Source organism: Terrapene carolina, unplaced genomic scaffold, assembly GCF_002925995.2.
Source record: "Terrapene carolina triunguis isolate 2854851 unplaced genomic scaffold, T_m_triunguis-2.0 Scaffold629, whole genome shotgun sequence".
NCBI lineage: Eukaryota > Metazoa > Chordata > Testudines > Emydidae > Terrapene > Terrapene triunguis.
Genome location: NW_020664980.1, coordinates 9,519,410 through 9,533,847, shown reverse-complemented (window position 1 = coordinate 9,533,847; position 14,438 = coordinate 9,519,410). Strand labels below are relative to the sequence as shown.

At 40.5% G+C, this 14,438-nt stretch overlaps 1 protein-coding gene across 1 annotated transcript; it reads left to right on the top strand.

Moving 5' to 3' along the window:
- The first annotated feature begins 275 nt into the window (after positions 1-275).
- On the top strand, positions 276-7,376 carry LOC112108103 (leukocyte cell-derived chemotaxin-2-like). Its single transcript, XM_026659466.1, has 4 exons — positions 276-415; positions 5,086-5,182; positions 6,435-6,586; positions 7,210-7,376. Exons 1-4 carry the CDS (start codon positions 364-366, stop codon positions 7,374-7,376), a joined length of 468 nt encoding a protein of 155 aa, XP_026515251.1. The 5' UTR covers positions 276-363.
- Positions 7,377-14,438: the final 7,062 nt, after the last annotated feature.

Genomic DNA, 14,438 nt, shown 5'->3' with positions numbered 1-14,438 from the left:
ATCGCAATTTGTCCTTGAATTCTCCCCTTTTTTTTTAAAACCCACTGTTCAGTTGTTAAAAATACCCCAGACAAGTTAATTGCATTGCATTCTCCTAAACAACATAATTACTTTTGCCGAAGGGTTTGGCATTTCCACAATATTTATTATCTGCCCTGCCGGGACGCCCCCACGAGAAGGCTCTGTTCCGGTTGATATTTGGCTTTACAGATTAAGTTCTCAACCAAGATAACAGGTTCCTATTAAATTTCCCTGATAATGTCTGATTGGCTGGGAACTAAGACACAACCTCTTTTGGAATGCATAAATAGAAAGCAAAGTATTTTAGACCCTTCACTTGAAACCACAACTCGGGTGACACAGATGAAGATGCTCATAGTCAGAGCAATCATTGTTGCTACCTTGATTTCATCTGGTAAGTCAAAATAATATTGTAATGTTGCTGATTTTAAACTAGCATTTTTTGCTGGAAAAACACTCTTAAGGAAGGGCAGATCTGGGCTTAACTGCAACTTGTGCTTTTGAAAAATCACATCTTAATTTTGTATAAATACTTTAACAGCAAAATCCATACAAGTTACTGATAAAGATTACAATAAAATATTAATAGTATTAATCTATGTCCATTGCATAAGAGAGACTATAGACAGGTAACAGTATATTAACTCCATCAGCAATTTGGGGTTTCTCCCAAAAACCTGTAAATGGTTTTAAATAATGACAAAGATCAAAAGGTATAGACCATTTCAGACTGTTTCTCTATCTGTGATCCTGTAATAAAAGGACCAGAACAACAGAGGAGGAAACGTTCTCTGTTTTTAAGTAAATTGCTGTCATGCAATGTAAGTTTCTTGGATGTGATTAGATTTAGGTATTTTTCGGTTACTACTGTATAAAAGGTCTTTCCTCCAAGTGACCAAGTCCTATTCGAGGAAACAGGTTTGAGAGAAATACACACTTTTTACCCCATTTACTCTATATTAATTGTGAAGGCCTTTATGGAACCACTAATAGCTCAAACATATTTCTCACATCCCTTCTTCACTCATGATTTGGTATGTGTATCCGCTTCTGTATAACCATTGGATATAATTGTTTATGAGGATACCACCACAATACCCATTTAACCATAAATCCCTTTGTTAAATCTAAAGGCCAAATTGTATTTGTGCAATTGCTCCAAACATGTCTAAAAGCTTAAGCAATAAGCAGTCATCCATACAATAAATACACATTCATAAGCATTTGATCAGAATACTCATGAGAGGATCAGTCTCGGGATAACCCCTTGCATCCTGGCTTGCTTCAGCATGATTGGATAGGATCTGATAAATACCCTTAGCAAGCCTGGTTCTTTTATACTGTGCATCAAACAAGTGATGTCATATTGACTCTCAATATCCTAGCTAATTACCAGGTTTTGGTCTGATTGGAGTCATTGCTGGTTCATTAGGCACAATCCTCCTTTATTGTTAGAACCATCTGGGATAATTGAGGCCTTTTCCAAGGTCCTATGTTATCAGTTACCTTTTAGGTCCATTTTTTCCCAAGTAAGCCACATTTCAAGCCCAGTATTTCCAGTCAAGCAGACCATTTTTCAAAGCCTTCCCACAACTGCTAACTGAAAGGCATATATTTTCTTAACCAAGCTAATTGACCCCCTTATATACCTATATTGTTCAACAACAGCTATATCTATAGTCAGGGCCGGCTCCAGGCACCAGCTCAGCAAGCAGATGCTTGGGGCGGCCAACGGAGAGGGGCGGCACGTCCGGCTCTTCGGTGGCAATTTGGCGGCGGGTCCCTCACTCCCTCTTGGATGAAGCAGCGGCGATAGTGCCGCAGATCGCGCCTTTTTTTTTTTTTTGCTGCTGCTCGGGGCGGCAAAAACCCTAGAGCCGGACCTGTACAGTATCTCTCTATACAATCACTGTATCAGGAAATAAAAAATGCTGTTGGATTCTTTGAATAATTGTAGAGGATTTAAAAATACTATTAAAGCGTGAAACCATAAAACTATCCTCTCCTGTGTGTAGATAAAGGCATGTTATTCTTTTCCATACATCAGCTATGTAATTACTAGGTGAACTTGTTATGGACATGGCATACATGATTAATGTCTTGTGGTGAGTATCAGATATTATAACCTTTTCCCTCTGCTGTAAATAGTAATAGCATGGCTGAAGAGGCATCATCCTAGAATATTTCTATAGGTTTGTTTCTATATTAAATTGCCAAGGGATGGATTCTGCTACCTATACTCACATTGAAAAATATATTATTCTACAAAGGGTCCATAAAAATAAATGGAGCATATCTAGAATAAAGTATTGTTATGAGCTGGGTGGAACCCTGTTAGACATAGAACTGCCACCTAGGACAAAAGAAGGGTGGGAAACTGCCAGGGAGCTTTTGGCTGAGTATTGTTTTGGGGTGGTGTGGGGTATGGAGCAAAACTGGGAATATGAAAGACAGAGAGTGCGCCTAGAGGAGTATCGGAAAGTGCAGTGGCTGACCCTTGAAAAAAAATTGGAGAAAGGTTTTTTGGGTCAGGGGAGCTGGCTGAAAAGGGTGCTCTTGCTATTTTCTGCTATTCGATTCCTTCTGTGTTCAGAGACACAGGACTTTAGACGTTATTTGTAAAGAACCAAAACTGCATCAGAGAAAATACCAATCCTATCAATTTCTACTTCCAACTGGAACAGCCCCCAGGGCCCTGAAACTTGGACTAGCCACTTGGGTCAAAAGGGGTAACACTGATGCTAGGAGCAGGATCTAGTTTCCAAGGAGAGAGGTTGTGAACTGGTATTCTTATTGAACCAAGATGGAACGAATAATGGAGGCACCAGCAGAATTGTATTGACCTTCTTTGGTGTGGTCAGTAGGTACCTTTCCCTACCTGCACAAACACTATATATAGATTCCAAACTCAGCTCCTTGCTGGGGTCTGCCTTTCTTTAAATAAATAAATAAATAAAAGAGAGAGAACAGTAAGGATCAGCTCAAACCTTCTTCCTCTGATTCCTCCCTCAGGACTGCTTCCCCTAGACAGAGCTACACCTACATCTCTTCTCTCTTGGTGGGATAACAAGTCATTGCCCTAAGGGAGTCAGCAGAACCCACTTATCTCTTTCCCAGCAGGGTAATAGGATGGTATGTTTCATTCCAATGAGCGCCTTTTACAAGAATCTTCAAGGACTAAGCCATATTGCCAGTACCGTGGTCACATAGTTTCTTAGCGACCAATCTCCAGCCTTGGATATGCCCAGCACTTACTTCAGTGGGAGCCGCACATGTATTTAAAGCAGTGGTTATCAACCTATTTACCATTGTGGGGCACATCCAATACTACCTGTAAGGCCCTGAGGATGTCACATGGGCCACAGCTGTGTGCTGATTGGGTGACAATCAGCTCATGGGTCGCAGGTTGAGAATCACTGATTTAAAGGCAGAATTTATTCTTCATACAGGAAAGAGACTCCATAATGATATTTATTTCTTCACATTATTAGTTCTTATTCTACACATTCCCTCACCTCTTCATTTCTCCCATTTTGTTCTTTTGTCTGAACTATGAATGAGCACTAGAGCTGGAAAAACACTTTGGCCACAACTCTTTTTTTTTGCAGAACAATGCAGATTTGGGTTGACTGAAACATTTCATGAACATATGTTGAATTAACTGAATTGTTTTGGTCAAAAAAATCTGAAAAAATCTAAGTGTTCCAACCCAAACACTTTCTTGACCGAGACCCATGCTCCCTATAACTAGGTTAATCTTGTGAATATGGGTGTTTAAAAAACTCCTTCCCACACACTCTGTACAAACAACATGGAAGTATAAAGTGTGGGCTCCATTGCATAGCTTTTCAGTGCTCCCTTTCCCACCACTTGGTTTGTTTGTATGTTGTCTGTTAAATTGCAAGTTCACCGGGATAGGGACCTTGTCTTCTTACCTAACTGTAAAATACTTAGCATGCTGCGGCAAGACAAATAGTAGGCTAGATGCTTCGCCCTTTGCACTGCTCTGGAGGCACAAAATGACACAGAAACCTGGTTTAATCAGCTAGTTAGGAAAAGCCCTTGGATAGGAATACCTGGGGGACACAGCCACCTCCATGCCACCCCTTCCTGCCTATCACTCCTCCAAGAATAAAAAAGTCTTCTGGGGGAGTTGAAGCTCGTGTTCCTCATGCTGGAAGAAATGCGGCAGAAAGTCAGTTTCACTCTCCCCTCCTCAGCTACACCAAGCAGAGCTCAGGCCCAAAAAGTGTTATCAGAAGGAGGTAAAAAACTCAAAAAGGAACAGTTTTAAACTTTTCTGAGACTCAGGGCGAGGCAAGCTGGAAAGGTGTGTTCTTCCGCTGCCCTCAAGCATAATCTCATTTTGCAGTTACAATGGAGTGTTGTTTTGTTTTCTGACTCTCTCAGTGAGCTACGTTTTCCTCTAAATAGTTCAAACTGATGGACAGCCAACATTCATAGCCTCCCCTGACCCCACACGCATATTCTTCTACTTCAGAGCTAAATAATAAACTCAAATCCTTATTACCATCCATAAATTTCCACTGAAGAGGGAGGATAGTATCTGATCCTTAGCCTAAGTTATTATTCATTATTTCTATTGCAGTATCATCTACATGCCACAGTCATGGGCCAGAATCTCAGTGTGTCAGGTGCTGTACAAATACACACAAAAAAGTGAGCCCCTGCTCCAAAGAGCTTACAATCTAAGTAAAGCATGGGAACCCTTCCAGAGTTCTACAAGAAAAACTTGGGTTGGATCAATTATTCCTATGTCAAAAATATCAAGATCTTCTCTTCTATACTGTGTATTCTATTTAAAAGGAAAAAGAACATCACTCTATTCACACTAACTTAAAGAAATAAAGAGCCATTCATCTGTGGCACTCACACAACCAATGTATATTTGGAAGTGACACATTATAACACATATTATTAAAGAAAGTTCAGCGTCCTCCTATTTTAAATCTATTGGTTGCATACCAAACATTTAATATGTAACATTATGTCTTGTACAAGGCAAAAAAAGCTTCAATTTTGTATATTCCATTTCTTCTTAAGTTGCTGCAGGACCCTGGGGACAGATATGTGCTGGGAATCCTAGGAACAAAGCAAGGGGCTGTGATGGATATGGCTGTGGATATTATACAGCTCCAAGGTAGGATACTGAGAGCACTTTTTCTGTGTGTGGAACGGGTGTTTTATTTGTTCATTGTTGTTGCTAAAAGAACGAACTGTTCACTAAGAACCAAAACTTCTGAGTTCAACTGTCATTTAAAGCACTCAGAGCTTCTGAAGTCTGTCAGAATGACACCACTGAAGAGCAGTTTGCAAAACAAGAACCAAGGCAACAATCCTTCCAGCGTGCATTGATCCCTCATTGACAGAATCACACTGAGAATAGGGAGAGAGTCGTCACCAGGACCCATTCAGTCCTTGGCCCTCATGGATGGCTCCTTAGTTACTTTAGTGCTATTTCTAAGGCTTTTTGTGATGGGGACAGGACATTTGCCCTCTAGGAACTGGACTCAGACCACCAGATGATTTCACATGCAGCTCTCTAGAGGCTGTTCAGTTTGTTGTTCTAGACGTGGGTGGGACAGAACTAGTTAAGAAATAACATTGAAATGGTCTCACTTCCACACACTTGAGTGACCCCAGTTCCCAACTCATAGGTCAGGTGCTCAGCCTGTGTAAGGGGGCGTAGCAGCAATGAAGTCATTGGAGTTCTGCTGTTTTACACTAGTGGAAGCTCCAGTGTTCTTTTGAGCTTGGTAAGTGAGTGAACAGGCTGCAGCACCATCAAACTAATTAGAGATATTTAGAGAAGATGGAAATGTTTTGACCAGTTCTATCAAACTTACTAATTTACTTTTTTTTTTAAATCTCAATGATTAAAGGTTTATTTTCCTCCCAGGCCTTCTTGAGCAATTTTCCTTTTGTTCAAGGAGTTTTTATGTGTTTTCACAAATATCAAAAACCTCAAAATGTGAAGTTTTTTTGTTTTTCATGTTAACAAAGGAACTATGTATATCTTGGCGGGGGGGGGGAGGTTGTGTTACTTTGTTTTGTTTTTTGAAACCCTGGTATATCCCCAAAACACTCAAAAAGTGTAAAAGTGAAGATTTTATTTCTTTCAATAATTTTTAAGGAAAATAAAATACATTTTTGACTCGCTTTGATTAACAGTTGAGAGAGATTTGCAATTATTATAAGTGGACTGAACCTTCAAATCCTTCTACCTCCATTGCAGAAATACAAAATTTGAAACACAACTAAGCTAACAATGGTAGCCATACCCCCCTGTGTTGCTTTAAATAATCTACGTGGTGTATCTAGTGTGAGGCTTTAGGGCTAATGAACATGTAAGTCAGCATTGTCTCATTACTTGCACATTTACACACGTACAGAGAGGACGGTAGAAGAAAGCACCTAGGGGTGGATGTTATATGCGGAGATGGCTCAACAGTGTATGCTCCTTTCAGTGGCATGATTGAGAGACGAATGAACCCCCATGAAGGGAGAAGTGTCATTAATAACGGTGTCAAACTTCGTGGATCAGGTAACTGAGCTACCATACTCTAATATTTAAATATTTATTAAAGATTTGTCATTAAACAAGTTTACCTTCTATTCTTAACCAATTGGAGAGCTATGGTAGAAGCACGATCTAAACAAACTTAGAAGTTAAGCAAATCATAACTGTGTAAAGTAGGCCAATGCCGGTGTTTCACTCAAATCTATCTGGTCCTATATTTGAATACAAGTACAACTCATTCACTCAAACACAAAGCAGGCCAAATTCTCCATCAAAAGGAACAGCAACACACTCCTTTTCCCCTCTAGCTCTCCTCCCACTTAGACAAATGAACAAAAATGAGGACCTAAAGTGAAGAAAACAAAGACGAAAATGAGAGAAGGAAAATAAAAAGAGGGAGCTTGAAATACATGGTAGTTTGGTTCCATAAGAAAAAAATTCCTCCCCGGACCTCCCAAAGACACCAGCTTTACTGGTTAGCTGGACTGCACTAGAGCTCCCAGCAGTGCTAACACCAATGACAGTACAAGATTGGAAGATAATCAGAAAATTGTCAGAGTAAAATCAGTCAAGGAGATCAGATGATGATCAAAGTTTGATGTTTCCTTTATCCTCCCTAAATCTCCCCCCCCCCCCCTTGTCTCAAGGTTTCTGCATCCATATGTTCTATATCAGGCCTGTTACATACAGAGGTCGGATCGACAAGGGACAAAAAATTGGAGAAATGCTGCCAATGCAAAGAGTATATCCTGGTATAACATCTCATGTTCATGTCCAGAACTGTAACCGCTTTAATGTCACTCGCTACTTATAAACGGAAATGTATATTAAATGGAAATGTACAAAATCCCAAATAAAATCATCTGAGCAAACAAAAGCAAGTTTCTTCCCCTCCTACTCAGACAGGGTAAATTAAAAAGGTAGTCCATGGGAAAGAAAAAGACATTTTACACATACAGCAAAATAAAAATGTATATTACTCCTGGGGAAATTCTGCGCCACTGCATGCCCACAGAATTCATGTCCCCCCACAGATTTCTTTGCTTCCCCACAGAAAAATGACTTTCTGACAGGAAAGCAAAGGGAAGTCGCAAGAGCAGTCACATGCCTCTCCCCAGGGAACCCAGTGGATAGGTAAACCATTGTGGGGGTGGGGATGCCCCGGGGCCAGTGGCTCCTACCCTGCGCTGGGCTCAGCTGCTAGATTTGGCTGGGCTGCAGGGGGAGGGAGGATGATGGGATTTCCTCTTTCCCTGCATGAAACAGCCGGGGCCGGGGGCGGGGGCCTGGGCCTAAGCTAAAATATGACTTAATTAGCTTCACAGAGACTTAGAGGGATAAATTTTGTGACTCAAATATTGGAATAGAGTAGGATAGCTTTTTTAAGAAAGACAGGCAGGGAATAAAGGGAGGAGGTGTTGCGTTATACATCAAGAATATGTACACTTGTTTTGAGGTCCAGAAGGAGGTGAGAGGCAGACTAGTTGAAAGTCTCTGGGTAAAGATAAAAGGAGGATGTTAGGGGTGACGTTATGGTAATGGTCTACACCAAATCAGGAAGAGGAGGTGGATGAGGCATTTCTAAAACAAATAACAGAAATATCAAAAACAAATGACCTGGTAGTAGTAGGGAACTTTAATTACTGAGGCATCTTTTGGGAAAGTAATATGGCAAAACACAAATTTTCCAATAATTTCTTGGAATACATTGGGGAACACTTTCCGTTTCAGAAAGTGGAGGAAGTAACCAGGGAGTCAGCCATTTTAGACTTGACTCCGACCAACAGGGAGGAATTGGTTGTGAATCTGAAGGTGGAAAGGCAATTTGTGTGAAAGTGATGATGAAATGACGGATGTCATGGTTCGAAGGAAGAAAAGGAGTGAAAGCAGCAGAATAAGGACAGTCACCTTAAAAGAAAAGCAGACATTAAAAAACTCAGAAAACTAGAATGTAAGGTCCCACGGGAAGACAATCTAAGGGATAAAGTGGTTGAGAAACGCTGGCAGTTTCTCAAGCAGACAATATTAAAGGCATAACTGCAAACTATCCTGATGTAAAGGAAAGATAGGAGGAATAGGAAGAGGAGCTCATTTATGATCTGAAAATCAAAAAGGAATCCTACAGAAAGTGGAAACAATGCTAAGGAGGAGTACAAAAGAATAACACATGCATATAGGAACAAAATCCAAAAAGCCAAGGCACAAAATAAGTTACACCTAGCAAGGGACATAAAAGGCTATAAGAAAAGGTTCTTTAAATACATTAGGAGCAAGAGAAAAATGAAGGAAAGTGTAGACCTCTACTTAGTGAGGAATGAGAACTAATAACTGATATCAAGAAGACTGAGGGGTTTAATATCTATTGTGCTTCTGTATTGACTAAAAAAGTTAATGGTGACTAGATACTCAACACAAGTAACATTAATAACAAGGGGAAGGAACACAAGCCAAGCTAGGGAAAGAACAGGTTAAAGAATAGTTTGATAAGTTAGATGTATTCAAGTTAGCAGGGCCTGATGAAATCCATCTGAGGGTACTTAACGAACTATCTGAAGCAATCTTGGAACTGCTAGCAATTATCTTTGAGAACTCCAAGGTGAGGTCCCAGAGGACTGGAGAAGGGTAACTCTCTTTAAAAGGGGAAACAGAGAGGATCCAGGGAAGGATAGAGTAGACAGTGTAACTTTGATAATAGAAAAGATACTGGAACAAATTATTAAACAATCAATTTGTAAGCACCTACGGGAGAACAGGGTTATAAGGAATAGCCAGCATGGATTCACCAAGAGCAAATTGTGCCTGCAGTGGTCCCTCACACTCAAGTAGGGAGGGAGGCCACTCTGCCTACTACTGGCAGACCATAAGTAACAGTCTTATAGGGGTGAGCTCCAGCCCCCTGGGCCAGGCAAAGCACCACAATCCTTAACCCACAGCCACCTGGCTGGGGCAGATAGCTACAAACATCACACGGGGCCTTCTGGCCTAGAGCTAAATAGTTGAACCAAGGCAGTGGACAGGGCTGGGCTAACTGAAGCTGCTTTGAGGGGGTGTATGGGCTGCAGCAGTTTTGACGTAGACAGAAGCATCACTGAGGTGGCTTGTACAGTAGCCGCAGGCTAGCTGAGGGTCTTATTGCAGGCTCCTTCCCCAACAATCAACACTGCAATGGCTTCAGCTCAGGGAGGTGGTAGAGACCCTGGAGCTGCTTAAGCAGCTCTTCCCTTAGAGGCTGGACATGGACCTGCTCAACTTTCTTGGTCTCTGCCAACCCTGGACAACAAACTGTGAGTAGGGAGCAGGGCAGTGGATGGTGGTCGTATGCATTGCCCCATTAGCCATGCACAGCCAGGAGAGGACTGAGGTAAAGACTGTTGCCAAGACACCTGGAGTGATGGCAGTCTTACGTAATTGATATTCTTGCTTAATTAATTGCTGGCTTTCCCACGTTTATTGTCAGTCTCCCTTCCTTTCCTCCTCCACCCCAGTACATGCATGCACAAACCAAAGGGAAGGAATTCGGTTTGTTGTTGAGGCTCCAGTGAAATTGTTGGGGAAGGCTGAGTTCCTTAGACTTCTGAGGTAATGGCAACTGGATGGATGGTTGGAAAATTAACCTGGATACAATCCCATCCTTAAACTCCACACTTTCTATTTTATCTCAAATGTCCAAGTTATTCGTGGGGGGAGACTGGAAAGAGCTGACTCTCTCATACTGTAGGATTTTAGTCACGCTCTGCTTCCACCCTTCTTTGCCCACAATGCAGCAGCTGGGAGTGCCTCAAACCCTGAAACTGAAAAATATGTTAAAATGGAACTTGCTCAGACTTTTACCTCTAAAATTCCTCCTACTTACTCTGTTGTTAGCAACACGTTGTATTTCATGCTGCATGTGGTAACTCACGTTAGCTACCGGCATTCGTTTTTATTTCTGATTTAGTCTTTTAAAATATTTTTAACAATTCATAAACAACCCAAAAAAGGGACAAATTATCTCAAGACTTTGCTGTTCCCTAAAACTAAACAGGAGACCCTGTTTCAGCTCTAGGCTGTTTTAAAAAAAGGGTTTGGAATTATTGCTCTTATGAACTCTGATTTCAAGGGATTGTGACATGGCAACACTTGTAATCACTCTGGCCTCAACCTGTCAGAATTGGTCAGCTCATACCACATTTTTAAGTCACAGAGGAGCTATTTTATGTACCTACATCTCCTTAAAAATGTATTTTTGTAGTTCAACTTTGCCAGCAGTTCAGTGAAATGATAGTCCTGTGTAAGGTTTTTTGTTTTTTAAAGTCTGTGCTTTATTCCAACAGGAAGCAGCATGCTCCTGTGGTGACAGGACTAGCCTGAGATGGATTCCACCTGAGTAGGGAAGGAAATAGACTTCTGGGATGGAGGTCGGCACAACTAATTAAAAAAACTCTAAACTAGGAATTCAGGAGAGACGGTTGGGAAATGCTCATGTAATCCCCTTGCCTGATTCTAACATTGAGTGGGGGACGGGAGAATCAAGTAAGAGAGGATACAGCAATGGAGAAAGGAACAAGAGAGAGGAGGAGAATGGATGCCCACAGGAAAGATAATGCTAATGCTAGTGACAGTCAGGTAGGTGATACTGGCAGTAGAATGACAGTACCTATTCGGGTAAGGGATCTGGGTGAAGCCACGCAGAAACAACTAAGATGTTGTCTGTATACCAATGCAAGGGTTCTGGGTAACAACATGGAGGAACTAAAACTACTGGTGCAGGAAGTGAAACCAGATATTATAGGGATTACAGAAACATGGTGGAATAGTAGTCATGAGTGGAGTACAGGTATTGAATGGTATGTTCTGTTCAGAAAAGACAGAAATAAAGGTAAAGGTGATAGAGTAGCATTGTATATTAACGAGGTAGACTGTAAAGAAATTAGAAATGATAGAATGGATAAAACAGAATCTGTTTGGATCAAAATCACTTTGGGGAAGAAAACTAACAGAGGCTCCACTGGGATAGTGCTTAGGTTTGCTGCAGACCCCCATGATCTGATTTGAATATGGAAAGAGACTGCTTTAATATTTTTAATTAAATGTTATTGGAAATTGTGTGATTAAGGGAGACTTTAATTTCCCAGATATAGGTTGGAGGACAAGTGCTACTAATAATGGTAGGGCCCAGCTACTCCTGGATTTGAGAGCTGCCAGTTTTCTTCACTGAATAGTTACCAAACCAACAAGAGGTGATGCTCTTTTAAATTTAGTATCGGTAAGTAGGAAGGACCTCCTAGAAAACTGGTTGTAAAGGAAAGCTTTGATTCAAGTGATCCTGATCATAATCCACTTTAAACTAAATAAGTCTGCAACTAGAGTACTTTATTTAAAAGGGCAAACTTTAAAAAATTAAGAGAATTAGTTACGGAAGTGGACTGGACGGAAGAACTCAAGGATCTGAATGTGGAGGAGGCTTGGAATTACTTTAAGTCAAAGTTGCAGAAGCTATCTGAAGCCTGCATCCCAAGCAAGGAGAAAAATTCATTGGGAAGGGTTGCTGCCCAAACTGGATGAGCAAGCATCTCAAACAGGTTAAAGCAGAAAGCCTACAAAGAATGGAAGATGGGAAGGATCAACAAAGAAAGCTACTTCTTGGAGGTCAGCATATATAGGGGGGAAGGTGAGAACTGTCAAAGGCCAGGCAGAGGTGCACCTTGCAAAGGAAACTGAAACCAATAGTAAAAGGTTCTATAGCTATATAAATAAAAAGAAAACAAGGAAAGAAGAATTGAGACTGCTAAGCACTGAGGATGGGGTGGAGACAAAGATAATCAAGGCATGTCCCAACACTTACAAGAATACTTTGCTTCAGTTTTTAATAAGAGTAGTGGCGAGGTAGCTAATGGAAATGAGGATATGGAGGTAGAAATTACCACATCCCAGGTGGAAGTCAAACACAGACAGCTTATTGAGACCAAATAAGGGGGGCCTAGATAATCCCCACCCAAGAATATTAAAGGAACTGGCACATGGAATTGCAAGCCCAATAGCCAGGATTTTTTATGAATCTGTAAACTTGGGGATCATACCATGACTGGATAATTGCCAATACAGTACCAATTTTTAAGAAACGGAAAAAAGTGATCTGGAAAAATACAGGCCTGTTAGTTTGATCTCAATTGTATGCAAGGTTTTAGAACAATTTTTTTTAAAAGAGCATAGTTAAGGACATTGAATTAAAAAGTGATTTGGATAAAATACAACATGGTTTTACAAAAGACAGATCGTGCCAGACCAACCTGATCTCTTTCTTTGAAAAGGTATCTGATTTTTTAGACAAAGGAAATGCAGTAGATCTAATATACCTGGATTTCAGTAAGACATTTTTTACAGTTCCACGTGGGAAATTTAGTGAAATTGGAGAAGATGGGGATTAATACGAGAATTGAAAGGTGGATAAGCAACTGGTTGAAGGGGAGACTACAATGGGTCATACTGAAAGGTGAACTGTCAGGCTGGAGGGAGGTTAGTAGTGGAGTTCCTCAGGGATTGGTCTTGGGACTAATTCATGACTTTGGCACAAAAAGTGGGAGTGTGCTAATAAAATTTGCAAATGACACAAGATTGGGAGGTATTGCCAATATGGAGGAGGACAAGAATATCATACAAGAAGATCTGGAGGATCTTGAAAATTGGAGTCATAGAAAAGGGCCTCTATGGGATCTGCCCTCTTGTGACAGAACATTCTCAAAAGTCTGTCAGTGTTTTTCCCCCTGGGCTACCATTCAGATCCATTTAGGTGTAGATGAAGTAAAACACATCCTATTAAAGCACAGGGGAGAACACATAGAATATTAATCCTGTCTGCCACATATGGGGTGTAAGAGATTTGATGGGCTATTCTATACATTTCTGTTACAATGAGAAGATAAAGGAAATGTTACCTTTGTGTTCCCATTATGGATAAACTATTCTCTTAGACTCCACTACTCTCTCTGTCAACTGAATAAAGAGGTTGTCCTGCCTGTTTTATTACCTGGACTCATTTAGAAATAGAAATAGAGAGAGAGAACTTTTCTTCTCTAATATTTCACACCAACGGTCCATGTGTCTAGTGAAGAGTTCCCAGTTTACTTATTAGACAAAGATACAATATTAAAACAAGTGTTGATACCAAAAAAGGTTGCAATTGGACGGGCCGGTAATTCTGGTATAGTTTATTGCTGAATTTGAGATTACAATGTCGTCATGTTCAGATAAGCACTGGTAATGAGACACATGGCTACTGTGGCTGATATACACATTTTTATTTTGTTGTATGTGTAAAACATCTTTTCCTTTCCCATGGATTACATTTTTTGTGCAGCATCTCTGGAGAGGAAAGAAACTTGTTTTTGTTTGCTCAGTTGATTTTATATGAAATTTTGTACATTTTCATTTCATGTAACTTTGCGTTTATAAGTTACCAGTAAGATCTGTTCTGTTACAGTTCTCAATATGAACATGAGATGTTATACCAGGATATACTCTTTGCATTGGCAGCATTACTCCAATTTCATTGCCCTTTGGGATCTGGCCTCCGTATTTAACAGGCTGCATATAAAGCATTTTTACGCAGAAACCTTGATGGGAGGAACAAACAAACAAACAAAAAAGAGAGAGAGATTGAGAGAGAGATTAGGAAGGATAAAGGAAGCATCAAAGTTTGGTTATCTGATCTCCTTGGATGTTTCTACTCTGGCCAGAGTCAAAATATTTTCCACTCTTGAACTATCACTGGTGTTAAGAGTGCTTTCAGCACAAGTGCAGTCCAGCCTACAGTACTCATGAAATTGATGTTTTCAGGGCTGTTTTCCTTGGAGGGAACGCAGGGGAGAAGAATTTTCTCTTAAAGAATTGAACTATA

What these genes read in the sequence shown, in the direction of transcription:
- LOC112108103 (XM_026659466.1), top strand. Translation starts at nt 364, where the DNA reads ATGAAGATGCTCATAGTCAGAGCAATCATTGTTGCTACCTTGATTTCA. An exon ending in TGCTACCTTGATTTCATCTG is followed by an intron (nt 416 to 5,085) that starts GTAAGTCAAAAT and finishes TTTCTTCTTAAG; the next exon opens with TTGCTGCAGGACCCTGGGGA. An exon ending in TGTCAAACTTCGTGGATCAG is followed by an intron (nt 6,587 to 7,209) that starts GTAACTGAGCTA and finishes CCTTGTCTCAAG; the next exon opens with GTTTCTGCATCCATATGTTC.